Source organism: Helianthus annuus, chromosome 9 (assembly GCF_002127325.2).
Source record: "Helianthus annuus cultivar XRQ/B chromosome 9, HanXRQr2.0-SUNRISE, whole genome shotgun sequence".
NCBI classification, from domain to species: domain Eukaryota; kingdom Viridiplantae; phylum Streptophyta; class Magnoliopsida; order Asterales; family Asteraceae; genus Helianthus; species Helianthus annuus.
The window spans coordinates 153,307,050-153,333,370 of record NC_035441.2 but is presented as its reverse complement, the minus strand read 5'-3'; the positions used below and the strand labels follow the sequence as shown (position 1 = coordinate 153,333,370).

Sequence of the window (26,321 nt, the reverse complement as noted above, 5' to 3'; positions counted from 1 at the left end):
GTTTGGGTTAGCAGAAAAGGTGCGGATCTAGTTAAAACGGGTTACAGATTTTTATTTATTTAGTCACATGTTTGTTTGTGTTTTAGTGGGTCAAAGTCATCGGTTTGTTTCCTGGCTTCTAGGGATGTTATTTTGTTCACGTTGTAGTAGGTTACTCCTTTTCTTTAGGATCAAGTTTGTTTAGTTCTCTATTTAATGTACGTATTTGATCAATGAATGAACTGGTGGGAGTTCCATAAAGTAATCTTCCTGTTAGATTGTGAGTTATTTGTTATTTGGAGTTCCACCCAACAATTGGTATCAGAGCTCTAGGCTCATACCGTGGGATTAACAAGGTTGAGAAACGAGTGCCGGTTTGAGAGTCGTTTTGAGAGAAGGGCAGCCCGTGGGCTGTAGGGCTGAAGTAAGAAGAAAGAAGTCATGAACCGCATGCAAAAGAAAGATCCTGTATAGCAGTAGTAAGACCGAGAGAGACCGTCGCCGGAGATGAAGAACCGACATGAAGAGAAGACAGAGACCGTGGCTGGAAATTAATTTCTAGCGTGAAACCGAGAAGACGACCAAGGAGCCACAAAAGACATGCCAGAAGGGACCGAAGCTACAATAGACCGAGTGGCTTGAAAGAAAGACCAAAGAAAGTGACCGACACAGGTGATCATAGACCGAAGGCTCACCTAAGGAAGAAAGTTTAGACGGAAGACCGAAGGAGGTAACCGAGACTGGTGGTTTACCTAAGAAAGAAAGTCAGACCGAAAGAAGACCGAGAGAAAGAAAGTTAGTTGATCGAGACATCAGCAAGAAAAGAAAAAAAGAGGCGCCACAAGAAGAAGGAAGGAAAAAGGCCGGCGTCGCTTTGCGAGAAAGAAAGAAGGCCTCAAAAAAAAAAAAAAGAAAAAAGAAAGAGAACGATGGTTAGTGTAGCAAGTAGCAAGACCGAACCTATGTGGTTTGTATAGAAATTCAGCAAGAAGGTTTGAAGCAAGTAAGCAATCTAGGGAGTTCGAATCAAGCAAGATTAGCAAGAACGAGCAAGATCGACGTCAAGATTATGGGGGTGAGTGTTGGATAATCTTGACGGTTCCGGTTTGGGTCAGCAGAAAAGGTGCGGATCTAGTTAAAACGGGTTGCAGATTTTTATTTATTTAGTCACATGTTTGTTTGTGTTTTAGTGGGTCAAAGTCATGGGTTTGTTTCCTGGCTTCTAGGGATGTTATTTTGTTCACGTTGTAGTAGGTTACTCCTTTTCTTTAGGATCATGTTTGTTTAGTTCTCTATTTAATGTACGTGTTTGATCAATGAATGAACTAGTTTTTTTTTTTTTTTTATAATAAATTATGTCCATTTGTGTTGTTTATTTTTTTTTTTTAATTTTGAATTTTACAATACTATTCATTTCTCAATACGATTACAAACTAATGGTAGATTGTGAGAGTTCCATAAAATAATATTCCTGTTAGATTGTGAGTTTGTTATTTGTTATTCGGAGTTCCACCCAACAGCGACTTAATACCTTATTTTTATCATGCATGGAGACCTCCATAAATTAGCAAATGACTTTTCAACTATTGCAAAAGTTAGACAATATTGCTATTGTGACGTCTATATCAATGATCCTGATTACAAGAGAAATGGTTGAAAGTTATAAAATTTAGAATGAACAGTAAAAAGATATGAGTTACTTGTGGCGCCTGCCTAAAGTACTTAGATCTGTGGGTGTGTGAGTTTCATGTATCTATATATATATATATATATATAGAGAGAGAGAGAGAGTATGAAAAAGACATGCGTATAATGATCGCTTAAGCTTCTTATGTGCATTTTGACAGTGATTTACACAAAATATCTGCGAGTGTTATTAGGTGGTTGGCAGATTAGTAATGTATATTAAAGTCCAGTTGGGTGTGAAAGCTACTCTTAACTTCTGTACTATCTTTATCCCCTTAATGTTCTAGCTTGATTAACAATTTTACCCACAAAATTCTGTCTTTTGAAATTTGTAGTACTATTAAAAGCGACACTTCTCGTCACAGCTAAACTTAAGATAAATATGCTGATTATTGAAAAGATAACTATTCCGAGACTATGACATGGAGTTGTGGACCCAAAGAGATATTAATCATAGGAGATTTTTTTCTACCTATTTAATTCGAGAAGGAGTTGGGAAAATATTGTTGCGATGTCTACATCAATGGTACCGATTATAAGATATTAGGTGAAGAACGTTTTAACAACTATACAAGATAAATCGGTATAAGGAATTGTGTTAGGGTGAGAGGGGCACTCCTCTCTTAGGGGAGTCCCCTCTCTTACGCACGGCCAATTAGCACGCGTCACGTCAGCTCCCCTCTTAACTCCCCTCACACCCTCAATTTGATGGCGACACTCCTCTCTTGAGAGACTTGTTTTTTTATTTTTTTTTCTTAATTACATAAATACTTTTTATTCAATCAGCACCTTCCATCTCATCATCATCTCTCTCGCTCCTCTCTTTTTTGTGCGGTGAACCCTCCCCGCGGTGATGGCGGCGGTGTTCCCACTCGGGGACTTGGGTCACCGCCCCACTCCCCGCATGGTGCCCCGTATGCCCTTACTATGTATATATTATTATAATAATAAATCAATAAAAGCTGCAGCATGTTTTTCTGAACATCCACATAATTATTTAACACTTTTTAATCAAATACACAGCCAACTATGTGTGGGGTTTTAATTACCAGGTACGTTTGTTTGTGAATTTTTTTTTTTAAAAAAAAAAAGAGAAAAGAAAAACGTGTAAGCCAAAATAATCTTCAAAGATCTGTTGCCCATAGAAAATGTTATTTAGCCAATGTCAAAGATAGGTGGTGGCTAAAGGAATTACCTCCATATGGGAAGGATATTACATTTTTAATGGGGAGACCCGGCCATCAAGCTAAGTGCGTGAGAAGGTGTATACTTAGCAGCACTCTGTATATCTAAGTATTTATAACAAACTAAAACAATAAAGTGAAAAATAATTTAAAGATCTTTAGTTGAGACACTCATCTAGTCTAAAAAATAGTTTAGTTATTTAAAAATAAGGCTGGCCCAACACCATTTACACATAATCTACAAAAGGCAGCCCATCAATTTTATTGAATTAGGATTTCATATCAAAAAGATCAACCGACACCGGTCCACCACATTGCTGGTCGGCTACAATGCTCTAGAGTATAACCAGTTAGTTTTCAAGAAGTTGCTAAACCAGGTTCCTAACTATCTACCCTCTGTAAATTAACGTTTCAGGTCGTCCCTTCTTGTTTTAAGGCTGTTTTTCCGGTTTAGGGCGCTTTTCTGCGCCTGCGCTCGCCTGAGTGCGAAAAATGACGCAGATTTGCGCCTAGTTCTCCAAAAGGCGGTGCCTCATTGCGCCTAAGCGCCTAGGCACTCGCCTAGCTCACTTTTGACAATATAGAAGTGAAGGTAGATACGCATATTAGAAAAGAAAAAAAAACACACACAATTTTAATTAATGAAAATGCATAAAGGTCAAGAGGAGGTGTGCAAAGGTGTAAGTGCACCAAACTAAGCCAGCAATTCTTTCATCAAAATTGGTGTGGCTCAGTGAGAACTTACACAAGTTTCAAATGATTCCATGTTCACTTGGTTAATTTTAACACAAAAGCAAGCATAAGGTTCCTTTCTCAATTTAAGTTGACTAAATTAGCAAGATACTCAGACATCAGCAACTTCAAGTTTACATGCATTCCCTAGATCCTCACTAGCTAGGTTTGTGGTGTTTGCAGTTAAACTTGTGCCATTAGAAAAGAAAGCTAAGTTCAAAGGTTATTTCTATTGTCATAGGAATTTGATTCAAACTGATTGTTTAATCAAGAACAAAACTATTGTACACACTAACCCTAGCTATACATATACGAATACCGGTTCTAATTGACGCAACCCAAGATGAAGCATCGTGATTCTTGATCACTAAATTACAAGCATAATTACATATTATACATATAGTTAAATCTATGTTAACAGCTTTGACACATAACTATTACTAAATGATGATGAAGATTAGAAATAATCAATCCATGCATTATCTAAACTTGGGTCAAGAATTATTAGGGCCAATAATATCTATAATGTTACATCATATAAACTGACTCAGATAATTTTCAGTTCATATCAATCAAGAATCGTTACTACAAGTCAAATGTGTTAATAAACATAACGAATATGATTAATTCAGTAGCAAACAATATTGGTAGACTTACATCCTTACAATATCACTTGTTTTCCACCATTAACTCTTGCTCATCAGTTATAACTTTGCTGCTAGGTGTCAAGCTTGCTCTGTGAACTTTTCCTGCTTTTCTTTGGAAGTTCGATCTGTCAACCAAACACAAACAAATATTAGGAATATTGTGAATGCTAAAGGGCATTTAGCCCAACGGTAGTATTAAATTGATCCGCTCTCAAGTCTCAAGTCTCACTCACTATAGGCATGTGGTGTAGATTTTGGTTGCTGCTAAAAGAAAAAGTAAAATCATGCATATCTCCATTCCATTAACTGTACGGTCAAATCCTTGTAGTGACAGCAAGTGTTTTTGAGTAATTAATGCATGATTACACGATTACCCATGAAATGCATGCTCTAGTTTCCTAAATACAAAAGATCCATTAGGTGGGGGTACTAAATTTGAGAGCTTAAATGATTTGATTGCTTAACCATGGTCTGAAGTCCTAACAACTGAGCAGATTCTTGATTTGGGCTGTTAAACCATGAATCTTGATCTGGGTTGTTTGCTAGACCAAGGTACTATTAGGTTTAAAGGGCTTACTTGACAGTCAAACTCATCAGGAACTAGTATCTTCAACTCATCATTAACCTTTTTAGTGTTCATCTTCTCTCTTGTTCTTTCTCTAGCTCTTGCTCTTGCCATAACCCTTGACTGATCTCTTGCAAGATTCTCTTGAGATCCAGCTATCGACTTCTGTGTCACTTTCTTCTTTTTACCATCAACACACTTCTTTTTCCCTTTATCCTCATCTGAATCTGCCTTAATAGATTCGAGAAATTTCACATTAGATTCATCACTTACATTGGAAGATGGGCAGTGATTTGTTTCGTCAACCAAATCCTTAATTGCATTCTTTGATTTGGTAAAGAGCCAATCAAGAGTTTTGCTTGCTTTGTCAAAACCTAACAAGTCTTGTAGACAAAAGAACTTTCTTGAGATGTCAATGGACAATCTCACCCTCCGATCTCTAAGACCCCGAGCTGTGCAGATCTTACTACGTACGTCTTTCTTTGATTCGACTGCTTTTTTCATACACTTAACAGATTTTACTGCATCTAAAAGTTCATAATGATCTTCACAACACTCTAACAATGGTCCTTCAGATAACTTTTGTTGCTGGCTAGCAAAATTTTGTTTGCTGTTCTCTATGATTGGAGGAGAATGAAAAAAACAGCCATCAGAGGTAAATGGGTCGGTCTTGTTCTGGTAGGAGTTAAAGCAAACACAATCTTTTTCATCATCAAACAACAAATTGGGAGGGATGAAGTCATTGGGGGATAAGGGAAGCTCTGGAAAAGGGCTAGAGGAGAACATTGTAATAATTAACAAAAGTAAAATTGAAAACCTAAGAAAGAAGATTGATCAAGTCACGAGTTCCTTTCATGCTAATGGCTTCGTTGCTTTTACTTTTTCAGTGTTCTTTTTTAGGGCACAATTAAGTACATCAAATTAAGGGAAATTAATTAGATGTCCAATAACAACTTGCATTTGTTTTCATTCGCGGATACAGCAATACATACGAATTTTATAGGAATTTATAAAAGTTTTAAGCTTGACCAATTAAGTTACTTTTACTTTTCTTTTATCGGCTAACAAATAAAATCCCGGCTACCCGAGGTAACCCAATGGCAAAAGGCGACCTCATACCTAGGCCCATCAAAACCCGTCGGCTGAAGGCCAACTGCGATAACACCCGGTTGGGATCGGATTTGAACTTGAGACCTATGGCCTAAAACCCAAATCTTCACTTCCTCTTCAGTGTAGCTGAGCTATATTAAGGACTTTTTTAAGCGGCAACTGAGATTATTTTGTTTTAATAAGGGTCTACATATTCACACACCTTATTCCCTATTTCCACACCCTTCTAGACGCCTCGTATAGCCCTATACGAGGCGTATAGGGTTGCTTTTCCCGACCAGCTTCTGCACCTCGTACAACGTCACATCAGTCACATCAGACGGGGAGTCTAGCCCTGTACGAGGGGTCAATACGAGGGTACTTAGACGCCTCGTATAGATCTATACGAGGCGTCTTGGGCTGACCGATTTGACTATGATGAGACTATGTCTGACATGACTTAAAGGCATACGGGGACTAAAGACCTATACGAGGCGTCTTTAGCTCACATAAAATGCAACCTACAGTGCATTCTTGGTCCACACCCGAGCATTCAACAAACACTCACATTCACACATTCTGTTTCTTCTTGTATTTATTCGAAGTACTCTTGTTGTTTGTATTTGCGTTCTTATCATCCCGGAGTGTTGAAATGTCATCATATTGGGACGGCAACTATATCTTCGGGCAGTATTCTAGCGAAAAGTGGGGGCACGAAAGCGTTCTGGTAACAGTTATTAGCTTAAATGTTTTAATTACTTGTTGTTTTAGTCTATTATTTACTAATGATGATACGGTTGTCTATTTTGGAGGAGTCTGGCGTTCCCGATTCTAATGAGCAAGAGGAGGTTGTGTCTAGTATACAAGGAAAACAAAACTGACCGTTTCTAGATTTGAACAAGCATCCTCCTGTTGATGAAACAGCCCCTGTAGATGACTCATACCATGCTAGTGGATACGGAGGAGACGGTGGATACGGAGGAGACGGTGGATACGGAGGAGACGGTGGATACGGAGGAGACGGTGGATACGGAGGAGACGGTGGATACGGAGGAGACGGTGGATACGGAGGAGACGGTGGATACCAAGGAGATGGTGGATACGGAGGAGACGGTGGATACGGAGGAGACCGTGGATACGGAGGAGACGGTGGATACGGAGGAGACGGTGGATACGGAGTAGACAGTGGATATGGTGGATATGGTGGATACGGTGGATACGGAGGAGACGGTGATCATCAGCAATTCATTTCCCCGGGCACTCCTTACGTTCATCAAAACAATTCGAACGTTGGAGGATATGGTGGTTATGGTGGATATGGTAGATATGGTGGTGAAGCACCTCCCATTCTGGACAGTCCGTACTTAAAAAAGACGGTATAAATTACTATTTTATTATTAATATTTTATTATTATTATTATTATTATTTTATTATTATTATTATTATTATTATTATTATTATTTTATTATTATTATTATAATTATTATTATTATTATATTATTATTATTATTATTATTATTATTATTATTATTAATAATATTGTCGATGTTACAGGTTTTCAACTCCTTAGATGAACTAAAGAAACAGATACAAGAAATAGCAAACGCGGATGGTTTCGTTATTGTCACCCGTCGATCAAAGAAAATCGGGGGAAGAACCGGGAGGGTATGGCTTGAATGTGATCGTGGTGGTGAGCACCAGAGTACATCAACACTTAGAAAAGCTGGAAGCAAAAAAACCGGTTGCTCGTTTTACCTGTTGGCTGTCTGAAACCACCCGTATGAAACCTGGGAGATAAAAGACGGAACAATTGAACATAACCACGAACTTTGTGAGGACCTGTCGACCCACGCGTTTGTGCGAAGGTTTACTCCAAGCGAAATGAAACTGATCGAGCAGCTGACAGCTCAAAACATGGAGCCGCGCAAAATATTTCAAACGATAAGGAAGCAGGACCCCGAAAGGTTTCATGTTCAGAAAGACGTTCAAAACGTTGTAGCGAAGATTAGAGCCGAACAAAGACAAGGATTGACTCCCATGCAGTCACTAGAAAATGTGCTGATAAACAACGACTTTATTTACGAGACATGGGAAGAACCCGGAACAGAGATCGTAACAGAGATCTTCTTTCTTCATCGGGACTCGAGAGTCATGTGGCGTGCATTCCCCCACGTCATGATGATCGATGCGACGTACAAGACAAACATATACAATATGCCCTTTATTCAGATTGTTGGTATGACGCCTACCAACAAATCGTTTATTATCGCGCATGCCGTTGTTAGTAAAGAACGAGGTGATAACTTTGTGTGGGTGCTTAAGAGGGTTAAGTCAATGTTGGATGAATGTATGGAGCCACGTGTGATTTTAACGGATAGAGACCTAGCCCTTATGGGCGCGTGTGCTAAAGTATTTCCAGACGCCTCCAGGCTTCTTTGCAGGTGGCACATACAACAGAATGTTATGAAGCACTGCAAGGGTGCCTTCACAGACGAAGACTGGAAGAAATTTTTGTCATTCTGGGGGACATTGATTGAGTCTCCATCCATACCCATCTACGACTACCACTTGCGCAACATGCGAAAACGACTTGTGGAGTGCAAACGTTCTAGTAAGTTTTTCTAATAACATACGACTCACCTATGCAAATTTTATTAAATTATTTTTACTTTTTAGGAGTCTTTAAATACGTGTACGATAACTGGCTAAAAGACTATAAGGAGATGTTTGTCTTTGCGTGGACTGATAAGAGGCGCAACTTTGGTAATCGTACTACAAACAGAGTTGAAAGCCAACACGCCAACTTAAAGAGATACGTCCTAGATAGGAGCTCGCTGGACCGTGTGGTTGGTTGTGTCCGGGATATAGTTGAGACACAGTTCGGTGAAATAAGGAAGACTTTTCGAGAAAGCATCGAAAAAACAATGAAACACCACAAACACCCGATGTTTCAACACCTACTTGGAAAAGTATCCCATACAGCCCTTGACTTGTTGCATGGAGAGGCAATTAGGAAGCTAGATGTCTTGGAGCGCTTTAATTCATCATGTGGTTGCCAAATGTGGCATAGCTATGGGTTGCCCTGTGCTTGTAGGATAGAAAAGTACATGCGTGAAGGTAATAATTGTTAAACGTACAACACTTGTGTGATATATTTCCTTTTTTCATTTTACTTAAACAATATTGTTTTTAACCGTGCAGAGCGTCCGATTCAACTCGAAGACATAGACGTCTTCTGGCGGAAACTTAACTTCCATAGTTGTAAATTGATAGACGACTCCGTTGACGTGGTCGAAGAGCTAGATGTTGTTAGACAACAATTACAGTTGCACCCCCCAGCTCAGCAAAAAAGCCTGATTTCAAAGATTAAAGCGGTGTTGACTCCAACGAAATCTACCAAGAAACCACCGGTTGTCCAACAAAATACTCGTGGCCGACCAACAACAAAGCAGGTACAAGAAAGGTTGGACGAGGCCTCTCGTATAGATGAAGAATTGAGGAGAAGCTCCTTCGGTGATGCAAACACGTGCTTTGAAGGTTCACGACAAAGTAAGTACGATAAACCTCGCCACAGCTCGTACGTTCCGTCTCAGGCCTCACAACAGTCGGTTATAAGGTCCCAAAAACTCAAAGCGAGCCTAAGCCGTTCAAAGAGTTCTAAGAAGAAAGAGACACGAGATGATCACGGTTTTCCTTTAATCATTGGGGACGAGTACGTGGGAATCATCGAACGGTTTAAGTCTGCCATTCCGCCAGTGTTCCATCCGTACGTCTCGTGCATACGAGATGTGATGCCGGACGGTCATTGTGGGTTTCGGTCTGTGGCTGTGGGCTTAGGGATGGATAAGAGTTCATGGGGGCTTATTAGAAGGGACCTTGTCCAAGAAATGGATCAGAACGAATCGATCTGGTTCCCAATATTTGAAGCATGGGCTGAAGGTTATTTTTACACGCATCGTCAGGGCCTAATTTGGGATTCAGTGGCCGGTTGTGGGGAGAATCACTGGATGGACTTCCCCTTTGCAGGACTTCTTATTGCACAAACGTACGGTATCGGGGTGCACCTGTTAACGACAACCATGGGTGTGAGTTCCACTTACTTCCCAATACTAAGTCCTCCGGCTAATCAACAACCATTATTCATAACGCTTACATGTTAACGAGAACCACTTCATACATGTTAAGCTGGAAGGGGATTATCCTATGCCACCAGCACACGGGCTATGGTTGACCCACCGAAGACCCCATACAGAACAATGGGAAGATATGTACTTGCCACGTCTAGAATGGTATACATCGATAATGAATCCTCGGCCAAGATCAAACCCCAGTCTTAATTACATAGATAGTTATACGGAAGAATGATTTTTGTAATTAATAGTATTTTTTTGTAATTAATAGTATTTTTTTTATTAATTAATAGTATTTTTTTGTAATTAATAGTATTATTTTGTAATTAATACTATTTTTTTGTAATTAATAGTATTTTTTTTTTGTAATTAATAGTATTTTTCTATAATTTTCTACAAATTCTATAATTTTTATTATAATTTCTATCATTATTCTATAATTAGAATTCATTAAAACAGGTTAATAAGATTTTAATAAAAAAAATACAAGTATACGACTCGTATAGAGCTAGACGAGTCGTATATGGTTGACCAAAAGACAATTTAGCCCCCTGATATGCCCCCAATCTAGGCTTATTTCAGGGGCTAAAAAGTAATTTTACTTAAACCAGACGCCTCGTATATAGCTATACGGGTAGTCTATTTGAGCGGGTTTTTGAAAATTTAAATTTTGAATATCTGAATTTCAAAATTTGAATTTTTTGAAAATGGACGCTTCGTATAGACCTGTACGGGTCGTCTATTTCAGCGGTAACAATTCTTTTACTTTAAATTTGAATTTTGAAAATATTTTATGTTAATTACTATTTTACCCCTGAAAGTCCCCAGTATAGCCCTTTAACAGGGGCTCAAAGGTAATTTAGAAGCCTCGACGACACGTACAGGTCTGTACGAGAAGTACAACTGAGGCGGCAACTTTAACACCTTTTCCTTTTTTAATTATTAAAAAAGTTTTATTAAATGACCATTATACCCCTGTATAGCCCCCAGTATAGGCATTATTCAGGGGCAAAATGGTAATTAACCACTCCAGAAATATCTTTTTGGTTTGGTTAATTACCATTTTGCCCCTGAAAAATGCCTATACTGGGGGCTACACAGGGGCAAAATAGTCATTTAACAAAAAGTATAGACGTCTCGTATAGCTCTATACGAGTCGTCTATGTTTCGTATAAGTCTGGGGGGGGGGGCTAGACGACACTGATTACACCCCCAAACAACAAAAACACACACATACGGACAAGACAGAGCTATACGCCTCGTACGTATTTCAACCGTATTTTTGAAGATTTGAAGCATCACCGGTACGTATTTCATCCTGTAGTTAAGTATTTTTGCCTCGTTTTTGCCTTTAGACCGTAGGTTTGCCCTGAAATTTGATTTTTGTTGGGTTTTGGGGGTTTGACTATAATGTTGAAGATGAACCAGTAGAACAGGACGCCGAGTATAGCCCTATACGAGGGCTATACGAGGCTCTGATTTTTTTTTTTGTAATGTTATTATTATTATTATTATTATTGTTATTATTATTATTATTATTATTAGTGTTATTATTATTATTGTTTATTAATTATTATATTATAAATATTATTATTATTATTGTTATTATTATTATTATTTATTAATTATTATATTATTATTATTGTTATTATTATTATTGTTATTATTGTTATTATTATTATTATTATTGTTATTATTTATTAATTATTAATATTATTATTATTATTATCGTTATTATTGTTTATTAATTATTATATTATAAATATTATTATTATTGTTATTGTTATTATTATTATTATTATTATTATTTGTAACACCCTCTAATTTGGTACTTGAAAGACACAAGAACGACACATAGTTTAATCACCTAAAAATTTAAAATTTGGGCATGACCCATTCGTAACTTGGACAAATTCCCTGTTTATACTTTATCAAAATACTCAAACTACGACACTTTCCCTAAAACACCAAAAGAACATAACATTTTCAACCACCATTTCAAACATTGAGTTCTAAGTACTAAATACTTGCAAACGACTAGTTAAAGATTAAAGACTTCAACACAACTAGACATTACAAAACTATTAACATTTGAAATTACTACAAAAGAGGCGGAAGCGCATCACGGGTGATCAAGGTGTGTTCATATCCGAGTGACGCAACGACGATTAAACTTGTGCTTTACCTACAACCATTCAATAAAACATATACATTAGCATAATGCACTTAACATTTTCATTCGCTTATAATACATGTTCACGGTTTACGAGATATCTTACCAATCATTCTTATTATATTTCAAATCATTCTAGTTGAATAAGCATACTATCTCTCAAAAGTCCCCAATAACCCGTTTAGTACGGATTAAGGAGAAAACTTCCATTTAATTCCCTTCCATTCGAACCCGAACCGAGCCAATCACTATGGTTCGCTACGGATTCTCACTTTCACATTCTTGTTTGAAACGAACACATTAAATTGTAAATCAAATAATCAAAGGAGGCGATTGATAAAACTCATAACTAAAATGTAAGTAACGAACTTACCTCGATCTTGTGCCTTTGTTTGTGATCCGGAACTAGCTCCTTCTTCTTTCGATCCTACATGAATTCGTTCTTATTTAGATCATAGCTCTTACATTCTTAATCACACTTTCAAGTATCAATGCTACTCATATAACAATTGACAATACTTTAATTTCATCATACAAATCCATTCACAACGATTTATTTAGACTACTTAGATTATCATTGAGGCATTTCATCAAACACCTAACATGCGTACTACTTATCAAGCCTTATGTACATGTATCTTATGCATAAATTCACTAGAATACATCACCTTTCACATAATCAATCACTCATGTTCAAATATTCATTCTACACAATATAATCTACCAACACTCTATCATTCATACAATTTTATTTGAAGATTTACTCACTAATCAACAATCTATTCACTATCATGCTAGAACAAGTGGGTTTTTCCCCCAAACTCTTTAGTAAATCGAATTCATGCACAATATACCTTCTACATGATGATTCTAACTCACATACAATCTAATTTCATACTAATTCACGAATTGGTATAAACCCTAGTTCATCAACAAACATCAAATTGTGAGATTTTATCTTACCTTATGTTCAAAACACTTGGATTAGAGAGTATTTAGACACTAGCATGCGATTTATGACTCTAATCCTTCACAATCTTGCTGAATTTTGAGGTTGAATCATGCAATTAGGGTTTCCCCCTTTTCCCTTCTCTGGTCGCGACCAACACCCCCAGAACATTCTGGGATTTTAATTTTACTAAATGATTTAATATAAAATTTTACATTCTTAACCCTCCATGTTGGTTTATTGTTTCATTAATACCCTTCTACATTTTAGTAAACTTCCTTTAAGTTATTTACAAAATAATCATAACTAATCATAAACTTTTAAATATTAAAGTATCTAACCTTATAAATTATGGGATGTTACAAATCTACCCCCCTTAAAAGAGGTTTCGTCCCCGAAACCTTATTACGTACCAAAAAGAGACGGGTAGTGCTTTCGCATTTCATCTTCAGATTCCCAGGTTAGATCCGATCCCTTCCGATGCTGCCATTGCACTAAAACTTGTCGAATGGCCTTGTTTCGTAAATGCTTTATTTTGGAATCTTTGATAGCTACCGGCTTTTCAATATAACTCATTTTATCATCCAATTCAATGTCATCAAGTGACACATGCGCTGTATCATCCGCGAGGCACTTTCTTAGTTGAGACACGTGAAACGTGTCATGGATTCCATCCAGAGCTGGAGGTAATTCTAGCCGATATGCCACTTTACCAATACGGGCCACTATTCTGAACGGTCCGATGTATCGAGGGCCCAACTTTCCTCGTTTGCGGAACCGTATTATTCCCTTCCACGGCGAAACCTTTAAAAATACACGATCACCTTCTTGAAATTCTATAGGGCGCCTTCTTTTATCTGCATAGGATTTTTGCCTGTCTTGCGCCGCCTTCAAACGAGCCCGGACTTGATTAATCTTTTCATTCGTTATTGCTACAACATCTTTAGGCGCAAGTTCCCGTTGCCCGACTTCTCCCCAACATACAGGTGTTCTACACTTTCTACCGTACAACATTTCATATGGCGCCATTTTGATACTACTTTGATAACTATTGTTGTACGCGAACTCCACCAACGGTAAATGGTTATCCCAATTACCCCCTAGGTCTATGACACAAGCCCTCAACATATCAAGCAACGTTTGTATAGTTCTTTCCGATTGTCCATCCGTCTGCGGATGGTACGCGGTACTTAGTCGCAAGTTTGTGCCCACATCTTCATGAAATTTTCGCCAAAAACGAGACGTGAATCTTGCGTCACGATCCGACACAATAGACACGGGTACTCCGTGACGAGCAATTATTTCATTCATATAAATTTCCGCCAATTTTTCGGATGAAATAGATTCTCGTATTGGTAGAAAGTGAGCACTCTTTGTAAGTCGGTCGACAATAACCCAAATAGCATCGTGACCTCGTTTCGTTCTGGGTAGCTTTGTAATAAGGTCCATGGTTATATCTTCCCACTTCCAAACTGGTATTTCTAATGACTGTAATTTACCATACGGTTTTTGGTGCTCCGCCTTCACTTGGGAACATGTCAAGCACTTAGCCACGTACTTAACAATGTCTCGTTTCATTCCAGGCCACCAATACCCTTTCTTTAAATCTTGATACATTTTTGTAGCCCCCGGGTGTACCGTATAGCGGGATTTGTGAGCCTCCTCTAGCAACAATGATTTCACCTCGGATAACCATGGTACCCAGATTCGGTCATACCTGGTCATGACGCCGTCGGCATTCATCTTTAATTCTCCAATTAGGCCTTTCATTCTTTCCTTCTTTGGATCACCATTTAAGGATTTTATTTGTGCTTCCTTGATCAACTCCAAAAGTTTAGAGGTGACAGTCATTTTCATTGACTTAACTTGTATGGGTGATGGGTATTCCTTCCGGCTTAACGCATCTGCTACAACGTTGGCTTTCCCCGGATGATAAAGGATTTCACAATCATAATCCTTAATTAATTCCAACCACCTTCGTTGTCTCATATTCAATTCTTTTTGTTCGAAGAAATACTTGAGACTTTTGTGATCCGAATATATGGTACATTTAGTTCCGTACAAATAATGTCGCCACAGTTTCAACGCAAATACTACTGCAGCCAACTCTAAATCGTGTGTTGGGTAGTTACTTTCATGTGGTTTAAGCTGCCTTGAAGCATATGCTATCACTTTACCCCGTTGCATTAAAACAGCCCCCAAGCCCTGATGTGAAGCATCAGTATATACTACCAAGTCTTCTGAACCTTCGGGTAAGGTTAGAATTGGGGCGTCAGACAGCTTATCCTTCAAGGTTTGGAATGCCTTCTCTTGCTCAACTCCCCACACAAACTTCTCATTCTTCTTGGTTAGTCTGGTTAAAGGTAACGCTATTTTGGAAAAATCCTGTATAAACCTTCGGTAATACCCAGCCAATCCCAGAAAACTTCTCACTTCACTCGGGTTCTTAGGAGGAACCCAGTTCACAACAGCCTCTACTTTAGTTGGGTCTACCAAGACACCATCTTTATTAATGACGTGGCCAAGAAATTGCACCTCTCTAAGCCAGAAGGCACATTTGGAAAACTTAGCATATAACTTCTCTTTCCGAAGAATCTCTAACACTTCACGCAAATGATTTGCATGTTCGGCTCTACTGCGAGAGTACACAAGGATATCATCTATAAATACTATAACAGACTTATCCAGCATGGGCCGACATACTCTATTCATCAAATCCATGAAAGCGGCCGGGGCGTTAGTCAGTCCGAATGGCATTACTAAAAACTCGTAATGCCCGTATCGGGTCCTGAACGCAGTTTTCGCAACATCTTCTTCCCGTACCCGAAGTTGGTGATACCCCGAACGCAAATCGATCTTTGAAAACCAACTTGCTCCTTGCAGTTGGTCAAAAAGATCATCTATTCGAGGTAAAGGGTATTTATTCTTCACGGTCAACTTGTTCAAATCTCGATAATCTATACACATGCGCATCGTGCCGTCTTTCTTTTTCACAAAGAGTACCGGGGCTCCCCAAGGCGACACACTCGGGTGTACGAAGCCCTTATCGAGTAATTCCTGTATCTGTGTCATTAGCTCTCGCATCTCAGTGGGAGCTAATCTATAAGGAGCTTTAGCCACTGGCTTGGCACCCGGGTTTAATTCGATTCGGAATTCCACCTCTCGCTCAGGTGGCAATCCCGGTAATTCATCCGGAAACACATCCGCATATTCATTCACCACTTTACTTCTCCAATTTCAGGCACCTTCTGTCTTGTATCCACTACATAAACCAAGTAAACCTTACCCTCATTCCTTGCGTGCTTCACCGCCTCGACAATCGTGCACAGTTTTGTCTCTAACTTTCTTTCCCCACAAATACTTATTCGAGCCCCACTAGGTGAGAATACATGAATAACTTTCGCCTCGCATCGAATTTCCGCGTGATAGCGGGATAACCAATCCATCCCGACTACCACCTTGAATTCCCCCAAAGTCATAGGAATGAGATCTATTTCAAATTCTTCGTTTTCTATGGTTATCTTACAATTCTTACAAATTTCACATAACAAATAACTTTTACTATCCGCTACTTCTACTTCTAAGGGTACAGACATTCGTTCCTTTCTAAAAGAGGGATAACACATAAGTTCGTCTGACACGAAAGATTTGCTAGCACCAGAATCGAATAACACATTCACAGGTATTTGGTTGATTAAGAAAATACCTGACACGACATTCGGTGAGGCCTTGGCTTCCTCGGTAGTAATCTAAAACATTCTTCCCCGAGCCTTCTGATTTTCATTCTTCTTTTCATCCTTCTGCCCTTGTTGTTTAAGCTTTGGACAGTCAGCTTTTACATGACCGGGAGTGAAACAATTGAAACACGTCCTCACGGGACTAGGGCACTTAAAGTAAGGATGTCCCTCCTGACCACAGTTGTAGCACCCTTTCTTTCCCATTAAACATTCTCCGGTGTGAAGCTTTCCACAAGTTTTGCATGGGGGAATACTACTTTTTGATCCTCCTTTACTTCTAGTGTCGTGTTGCTTAGGCTTCTTGGAGGGGCTCGTAGTTGATGGCTTTTCAGCAGGCCGTTTCTCTCCTCTTTCCACTTGTCGCTTCAGTTCTATCTCTCTATCCCGAGCTAGATTGATGAGTTCACCCAAAGTTTCACACTTTGAAGGAGTAATGAACTCCCTATACTCAGCCTTCAACATTCCATAGTACCGATTGATCTTCATCCTTTCAGATTTGACGAAATCATCACAAAACTTCAACTTATCGTAGAATATATTGGTAATTTCATCAATAGACTCATTCTGTTGACGAAGATGCAAGAACTCATCTTGTATTCTATCAATTGCCGATTGCGGGCAATGATGTTTCAGGAACAATTCTTTGAACTCTTGCCATGTTAAAGTTTGGAGTCCTTCTTCCCCTATCTCTTTACATTTTGTATCCCACCAATCCTTGGCTTGTTGCTGAAGTTGACCCGTAGCAAACATTACTTGATCTTCCTTCTCACATCGACTACGCACAAATACAGCTTCAACGTTGGCTATCCATCTTTGACACTTTATTGGATCCACCTCCCCTTTATATGAAAAGGGATTACACGCCATAAAATCCTTATATGTACACCTTCGTTACTTACTTCTAGTTCTGGATCCTTCGATCATTTCCTTTAACTCCTCAATCTTGCTAGCCATCATCTCATCAACAATCCCTAAAACTCGGCTCTCAACTTCTTGAGCTAGCTTGGGAAGGTTGGCATTCATTACTTTTTCTGCCGCTTCCATCATCTTATCATTAAGTGCTTCTTGACGGGCTATTTCAGCATCATCTATGTTACGTGCGTCCGTCATATACATAAAACATCCATTCTATATATTAAAATTCCTCTTTCGTACATCCCTCTAACACATACATACTCATTCTATCATATACTTCATTCTATTTGTAATTCATACTTTAAACGTCATCATCATTGATGATAATGTCGTGTTGTTAAACCATTCTTATATCAAGTCGTACTTTCTTTCTTATTAAATAACGTCTTTCAACTTTCTTGGTGTAAAAATGACCTTAACAAAGGATTACGGGGTCTTAGGGACTAATTAAATCAATCCCCATAATCAAACAAACAACATAAAAGAAATTCAGCAACTTTGATAGTCACCGTAAGCTACGGTGAGCACCGTAGCTTACGGTGCTGAGTTATGCTTTACGGTGCTTCTCTCCTGTCTTACGGCAGCATTATTTTTGCCCAGTACCTACCGTAGCTTACGGTGGCCACCGTAAGCTACGGTAGCGCCCAGCGAAATTCACCCCAAAATTCATGTTTTTGACCATTCCGAACCGTTTTCGCACACGGTTTCAATTCTACTAACCCCCAAGTATTCTAATGCACCATTTATCACTATTACTACATTCAAAACTTCTTTCTAACACTTTATAACTTGTAACACTAATTACTATAAAGCTTTCTTAAAAGTTTTACCTCTATTTGCGTCTCGGAGCGAACACACCCATCCTTGCGAGCTTTCGGTTTGAGTTCGGGCACTACAATGTGTTCGAATCCCTCAAACCTAGGCTCTGATACCAACTTGTAACACCCTCTAATTTGGTACTTGAAAGACACAAGAATGACACATAGTTTAATCACCTAAAAATTTAAAATTTGGGCATGACCCATTCGTAACTTGGACAAATTCCCTGTTTATACTTTATCAAAATACTCAAACTACGACACTTTCCCTAAAACACCAAAAGAACATAACATTTTCAACCACCATTTCAAACATTGAGTTCTAAGTACTAAATACTTGCAAACGACTAGTTAAAGATTAAAGACTTCAACACAACTAGACATTACAAAACTATTAACATTTGAAATTACTACAAAAGAGGCGGAAGCGCATCACGGGTGATCAAGGTGTGTTCATATCCGAGTGACGCAACGACGATTAAACTTGTGCTTTACCTACAACCATTCAATAAAACATATACATTAGCATAATGCACTTAACATTTTCATTCGCTTATAATACATGTTCACGGTTTACGAGATATCTTACCAATCATTCTTATTATATTTCAAATCATTCTAGTTGAATAAGCATACTATCTCTCAAAAGTCCCCAATAACCCGTTTAGTACGGATTAAGGAGAAAATTTCCATTTAATTCCCTTCCATTCGAACCCGAACCGAGCCAATCACTATGGTTCGCTACGGATTCTCACTTTCACATTCTTGTTTGAAACGAGCACATTAAATTGTAAATCAAATAATCAAAGGAGGCGATTGATTAAACTCATAACTAAAATGTAAGTAACGAACTTACCTCGATCTTGTGCCTTTGTTTGTGATCCGGAACTAGCTCCTTCTTCTTTCGATCCTACATGAATTCGTTCTTATTTAGATCATAGCTCTTACATTCTTAATCACACTTTCAAGTATCAATGCTACTCATATAACAATTGACAATACTTTAATTTCATCATACAAATCCATTCACAACGATTTATTTAGACTACTTAGATTATCATTGAGGCATTTCATCAAACACCTAACATGCGTACTACTTATCAAGCCTTATGTACATGTATCTTATGCATAAATTCACTAGAATACATCACCTTTCACATAATCAATCACTCATGTTCAAATATTCATTCTACACAATATAATCTACCAACACTCTATCATTCATACAATTTTATTTGAAGATTTACTCACTAATCTACAATCTATTCACTATCATGCTAGAACAAGTGGGTTTTTCCCCCAAACTCTTTAGTAAATCGAATTCATGCACAATATACCTTCTACATGATGATTCTAACTCACATACAATCTAATTTCATACTAATTCACGAATTGGTATAAACCCTAGTTCATCAACAAACATCAAATTGTGAGATTTTATCTTACCTTATGTTCAAAACACTTGGATTAGAGAGTATTTAGACACTAGCATGCGATTTATGACTCTAATCCTTCACAATCTTGCTGAATTTTGAGGTTGAATCATGCAATTAGGGTTTCCCCCTTTTTCCCTTCTCTGGTCGCGACCAACACCCCCAGAACATTCTGGGATTTTAATTTTACTAAATGATTTAATATAAAATTTTACATTCTTAACCCTCCATGTTGGTTTATTGTTTCATTAATACCCCTCTACATTTTAGTAAACTTCCTTTAAGTTATTTACAAAATAATCATAACTAATCATAAACTTTTAAATATTAAAGTATCTAACCTTATAAATTATGGGATGTTACATTATTATTATTTATTATTATATTATTATTATTATTGTTATTATTATTATTTATTAATTATTATTATTATAAACATTATTATTATTGTTATTAAATATTATTATTATTATTAATGTTATTATTATTATTATTTAATTAATTAATTATTTACTTATTTATTTATTATTGTTTTTATACGTATACGGTATTTATTTGCAGATTGATTATGGAGGACGATCTGATTCCGGGCGATGACATTCACGTGGAGCCGGTTCAGCAGGGTCCACGACGGAGATGGCGACCGCCTGTGGAAACGTTGCAGGGGCATCCATATCTAGAGTTTCCCGACGGCACCGAGGCCGCCCGTCATTGCCAGAAGCTTAGGAGGATGTACATTGGATTGCATGCAGCGATCGACTGGGATGCGATGGACGGGATTGCTGAGACGCCGAGAGTGCGTCGGTTTATACCTGTCGATTCGCCGTGGCATCGTCTTTTTGATTTGGCGCACACGCCGACCTACAGGGAGCTGCCGGTCGAGTTCCTTTCGTCATTCACATTTTACCCTCCTGGGGTCCCAGTGCCGCTCCCGCACCCAGGTGCTCCTCCTCCGCCTGAGGTTTCTTTCAGGCTTGCTGGCGTTATGCGTTCGATGACACTAGCAGAGTTTGCGGTGCATTGTGGTTTATACATGCAGGAGGAGATCGAGACTGAGATTTACACAGCGGGGCTAGTGGTGGTTGAAAAACCCACTCTTGTAGGGTTTTGTCAGGTGATTGCGGGGGCGGATTTTTGGGAGCACGAGAAGTCGAAGGGTAGGATGTCGTTTGTTAGGGACCCGCTGTACAGGTATGTACGTTTATTATGGCAATTATTGTGATTATATGCACTGTTTATTAATCTCTGTTTTTTGTATTTCGCTAACACTATCTGCAGGTATCTGCACCATTTGCTCGCTACTTCTATTTCAGCGCGCGGCTACAGCCGTGAGTGGTGTTCGACCATAGATCTTTTTTTTCCTTTATTGTTTGTTGTATAGGAGGCCGTGCGCGCTAGCACACGGTCTAGCCCAGTACTATGCCTCCGCCCATCACCGGCAGGATCGCGGATTTTTGTATGGTGGGGCATACGTGACCGTCATTGCCCGTTCATTGGGCCTCGTACCACACCAGGACCCACATCTACGGACGCCGCCAGTCATGCCGACGCGGATGGGTTTTCAGACGCTGTGGGGGATGAAGGTAATCAAGAGGTTCGCCGTTGGCCCGCGGTTTAAAAACCGCGAGGGGGGCGTATGGACAGAGGACGCCCTACCAGAGCATTTCGAGCCCGTTCATCCTCCTGCAGATCCTGCTGATGCAGTGCCCGTGGAGGACCCTCCGGAGGATGTAGACGGTGCAGCGGTGCCACAGCCACCGCCACCTGCCGGGGCACCTCAGTTTCCACGACACATTATTCCAGGTCATGCCCCTGGAGCTGCGCTACATCCGGATGTACGAGCCGAGCTTGACAGGCTCAACGATTTGGTAGGTTGGCTGGTACGGGCGGAGCAGGATAGACGAGAGAGAGAGGGATTACCCCCCGATACCGCTTCCACCGGTTCGAGCACCACATCAGCAGCACCAGCCGCAGCAGCAGCATCAGGATTCGGATTCGGATTTGGATGCATAGACCTGTTGTTGTTTTTATTTTTATTATGGATGTAGAAACTTATCTTATATATTTTTGTTATGGATGTAAAAAGTTATCTTATATATGTCATATTTATGTTTGTTTTCAGTTATTCGGTTACTTAATGATTGTTGTCTTAAATTTATATAATACGGAAACAATATTTGAAAGAGATAAAATGTTAATCGAAGGAAATAATATTTAAAAAAGCAAAATGTTAAAAACAATATAATATTTAATCGATATAATATATTTAAAGAGCCAATTTTTAAAATAGTTGATTTTTAAAAAACAAAAACTTTTTATAGTGTAAAAAACAAAAAAAAAAAAAAAACTTTTTTTAAAACCATAAAAATTTTCAACAAATAAACACATCTTCAAAACTATCAAAAAAACCATACCAAAACCCACCAAAACACCCCTCATTTCAGCCAAAAAAAAAAAACCAAGTTTAGACGCCTCGTATAGGGCTGTACCCTTCGTATAGGGTTCCTTAAACGTCGTGCTTGACACCCTCTGAGACCACCTTGAATTCAGTGCATATACGCCTCGTATAGAGCTATACGAGGCGTCTAGGGCACAAAAAGTGTGAAATTAGGCGGAGAAGGTGTCCGGATAGATCCGCCCTTTAATAATTAAGCTTTTTTTTTTTTTTTTTTTAACGGCAAACTTTACAGGTTACGTTTTTTAATACCATTTTCTTTAATTAGTAGAACTAGAGGATGGTAGAATAAAAGATCTGAAACAAAAGGTTAGGATCAAGTAGGCCTTATTGGGGGATGTCAATACTTTATTTTCAAAGCACCATTAAGAAGAACAGATACGTTAACATAATCAATGGCCTCTTATTGAATAACTACTGGATCATAGACCTATTACGGATCAAGAAGCAGACTTTTGGTTTTTTAAGCACCGGTTTACTGTCAAAGCCTAAATTTATTAGTGATGATTTCAGCTTCCATAGTTCTGTAGAATCGGTAATGCTTATTCATCCCTTTTTTCAGTCAGAAATCAAAACCGCACTATGGGAGTGTGGGACGGATAAGGCCCCGGGGCCCGATGGTTTTGATTTTTCTTTAAAAAAAATTGGAGTATTCTTGAAAGCAATTTCGTTAAAATCATGCCAGAAATTTTATAATTCTGGTGTGATAATTCATGGTCGCCCCTCTTCGCTTATTGCTCTTGTCCCTAAGTACAAGGACCCGATTCTTTGGAGTAGTTTCATCCTATAACTCTCATCGAACGCATCAATAAAGTGATTTCAAAATTGCTCGCCAACCGTCTAAAGCCAGTAATCGACAAGGGGTGTCTGAAATGAAACTACATCTCTCCCGTTATAGTAAATAAGGTTCTATATTGGATGAGGAGGGGAAAAACTCAGGCGTTCCTATTAGAGATTGACATTGAAAAAGTTTTCGAGAATTTAAACTGGGAATTTCTTGATCTAGTCTTAATGCAAATGAATTTCCAGCCACTTTGTAGAAAATTAATTCATGGCATATTATCTATATCTTGCACCTCTGTCCTTGTAATGGATCACCAGCATGGGAATTTAAACGCTCTAAAGTGATTAGGCAAGGTGACCCGCTCTCACTTTTCTTGTTCATGAAAGCAATTGAGGCGGTTACTGTTATGATTAATAAAGCGGTTACAATGGGATTTGTACATGGAATAAATCTTTCTCATGATGGACCTTGCATTTGACATCTCCTTCGTATGATGCATTGTTGTTGGGGCAATGGTCAAAAAACGGTTTTGACAAATATTATCAGACTCTTTTGTTGTTTTTATCTTGCATCTGGCTTGAAGATCAATTATAGCAAATCTAGCATACATGCTACGTGTGTTAGTCAGTGTGAACTAGAGGGTATGGCAAGCTATAAATAAATTCAATGATTGGAAACCGGTCATTGATACAATATGCATGTAGTGAATTTATGGCCAATATTTCTAAAATGTTTTAATTTATAGTTTGGTGTTTGATGTTTTTCGAATGGTAAAGCTACATTGTGAATTTATTTGGATTTAATGGTCAAATACCATATAAACAATGTTCCTATGTTCGAATATTTGTACGTTTAAGCATCCATGAGTATGGTACTCTAAATGTCCGTAGTCGATCAAATTCATAGGAATCAATTTGGATTAAGACTATTATGAATGCTTGATTTTTCAAGGGGTTGAGGATCAAGATTCGTAGATATATATTGGAGAATGATATGGGACGTAACTCGGTTCAAAATTTTCTTCATGGATCAATGTCATAAGAGATTTTGAAATAGTATGATCTTTGTATCCTTAGACATAATAATCATACTAGAACTAAAACTGGTGTAAGTTTGTTCTTTGATGTTATCTAACGTTACATCGTGAAAGGGTAGTAATATGGATATTTGGTTGGGAATGAACTGAAGCTAAGTGGGAGTTGTATGATGCAAAAGGAATTACATGCTTCTTAATACTTTGAGAAGTTGAACATTCCTGCGTCCTTGTAGAATCAAATTGGTGTGAATTTATAGTCAAACACAAACTAAAGTGTAGGTCCCGATTCTCGGAGGATCGATTAACGAAACCAAACCCTTATTTATCATAAACACGGTCACGAGTGCGGAATCCCCGTGACGATGCCAAACCAAACACAAATAATGATAGCAAACACAAAGTAACCAATGAATCACAGTCAATTGATTAGATGAGAACAAGGTTCAAACAGATACACACAATGTTTGAAGTAAAACTCTCAGTAGGTATGCTCTCATAGTTTTAGTGTGAAACTATGTTGTGTTTATATAGGCAGCCCAAGCCCAACAGTTGACGAATCATGAATTGTGCCTGACGAAACATCACAGTTGACGAAACTCAATGTTCATGGCGAAACTTAGGTTTGTGACCAAAGGGAGTTTCGTCATACCTGATCTCGACGAAACATGGAGTTTCGTCGAGGGCTGCACAATCTGCTATGCTGCAAAGTATCTGTTTGCAGCAGACATGTTATAAACACACAAATACAACATAAACTACCCAAATGCAACATGCATTGTTCATATAACTTTACAAAACAGACGAGACAAACTTGTCGGACCATAAAAAGATAGGAGGATATCCAACTAAGGTCGACGGCGAATACAGACTCGATAACATAAAAGACCGTAAATTACAACGCTAATGAAGACAAGTTACAGACACCAAAATATGCATCAACAAACTCCCCCTTGTCTGTTACTGTCTTCGGTCTTCAATCTTCAGTGTTTCAGCGTCCAGGTGCTTCCAGCATGAATTCCTCGGTAAAAACAATAACAAGCGACGCGTTGGAATTTTAGCGCTTGATGTGCGTCCTTGTCTTCATATAAGATATCATGCCGAAATAGCTTGCTGATGTCGTTCACCGACATATTCATGATCCATATCAGATCCAACATCTGAAAGTTTTCACGATCAACATTAAACACAATCACCGCTTCATGAGTATCCGGGTCGTAACAACATAACCTCATATCATCAAGAAAGTTTTGTTTCATCGGCATTAAAGGGATCTTGTCCATGACCTTAGCGGGTTGATAGAAAAGCTTGTATCGCGCCGTATTTGTCAATGGATCCAAAGTGAACTTGATTTGCTGATAGATAGGAAACTGAGGCTTGAACAACTCGTTTTTCCAGCCTGTCCTTTTGTTAAACTTTATTTTGCGAGCGAACAATGTAGCTCCTTCGAAGTTCGAGCGATTAACGAGCTCAAGCTTCGTCAAAGCTGCAACGTCGTAAAATGGTAAGGACAATATGCTTAGCAACGATCTGAAATATTGAATACCAAATTCACGCTTGATCGCAACGCAGTGGATTTCCTTCACGAACATCCAGCTCAGAATCCTTCCATGAGGCTTGACCTTTTCAAATTGTTGATAATCAACTTGTGCTTCCGGCGGTGTAGGCTTTTCAACCTTTGACAAGAAACGTTTTCTCCATTCCTCGAATGAATCAGTCGGATTATCAGAAGACGCCCGATTCTTCAATTGTTCATCAATGTCTTCCTGATTCTCTTTCATCCATTCTTCATCAAATGGATCAAATTCCATTCCGTCGGCACAAACATAAGTTGTTTTGCTGGTTTCCCCTTCAAACACAATCTCTTCAATGTTTTCAACAATTTCAGTTTCTGGTTCAAACGACATTTTATCAATTTCAGCATCATCAACTTCTTTCATCACATTCAAAGCTAACAACTGCTCATGCAAAGCAAGATCAGCTGTACTAGAACAGAAGATGTACCAGGTAG

At 38.6% G+C, this 26,321-nt stretch overlaps 3 protein-coding genes and 2 long non-coding RNA genes across 7 annotated transcripts; 1 reads left to right on the top strand and 4 right to left on the bottom strand.

Annotated features, from left to right (window-relative positions):
* Positions 1 to 3,994: 3,994 nt before the first annotated feature.
* Positions 3,995 to 5,699, bottom strand: LOC110936863 (transcription factor CYCLOIDEA). Of its 3 annotated transcripts, XR_004867571.1 has the most exons (3): positions 4,806 to 5,699; positions 4,462 to 4,626; positions 3,995 to 4,353 (listed from the first exon to the last, which is right to left on the bottom strand). XR_004867571.1 is itself a non-coding variant. In XM_035977727.1 (2 exons), the coding sequence occupies exons 1-2, from the start codon at positions 5,577 to 5,579 to the stop codon at positions 4,300 to 4,302; spliced, it is 780 nt and encodes a 259-aa protein (XP_035833620.1). In that variant the 5' UTR covers positions 5,580 to 5,699; the 3' UTR covers positions 4,006 to 4,299. The 3 variants fall into 3 exon arrangements, 2 of the variants coding, with proteins under 2 accessions (XP_035833620.1, XP_022034969.1); XM_035977727.1 differs by lacking the exon at positions 4,462 to 4,626 and having other exon boundaries at positions 4,006 to 4,353; positions 4,854 to 5,699; XM_022179277.2 differs by lacking the exon at positions 4,462 to 4,626 and having other exon boundaries at positions 4,023 to 4,353; positions 4,806 to 5,697.
* Positions 5,700 to 7,920: 2,221 nt separating this feature from the next.
* On the top strand, positions 7,921 to 10,043 carry LOC110933694. Its single transcript, XM_022176903.1, has 3 exons — positions 7,921 to 8,362; positions 8,560 to 9,000; positions 9,085 to 10,043. The coding sequence occupies exons 1-3, from the start codon at positions 7,921 to 7,923 to the stop codon at positions 10,041 to 10,043; spliced, it is 1,842 nt and encodes a 613-aa protein (XP_022032595.1).
* Positions 10,044 to 11,820: 1,777 nt separating this feature from the next.
* LOC110934872 lies at positions 11,821 to 13,309 on the bottom strand. The gene is made up of 3 exons (XR_002588696.2): positions 13,150 to 13,309; positions 12,560 to 12,613; positions 11,821 to 12,198 (listed from the first exon to the last, which is right to left on the bottom strand). It is a non-coding gene; the product is annotated as an uncharacterized LOC110934872 (long non-coding RNA).
* Positions 13,310 to 16,884: 3,575 nt separating this feature from the next.
* LOC110933693 lies at positions 16,885 to 17,982 on the bottom strand. The gene is made up of 2 exons (XM_022176902.1): positions 17,772 to 17,982; positions 16,885 to 17,711 (listed from the first exon to the last, which is right to left on the bottom strand). The coding sequence occupies exons 1-2, from the start codon at positions 17,980 to 17,982 to the stop codon at positions 16,885 to 16,887; spliced, it is 1,038 nt and encodes a 345-aa protein (XP_022032594.1).
* Positions 17,983 to 18,770: 788 nt separating this feature from the next.
* LOC110934871 lies at positions 18,771 to 20,212 on the bottom strand. The gene is made up of 3 exons (XR_002588695.2): positions 20,052 to 20,212; positions 19,462 to 19,515; positions 18,771 to 19,100 (listed from the first exon to the last, which is right to left on the bottom strand). It is a non-coding gene; the product is annotated as an uncharacterized LOC110934871 (long non-coding RNA).
* Positions 20,213 to 26,321: the final 6,109 nt, after the last annotated feature.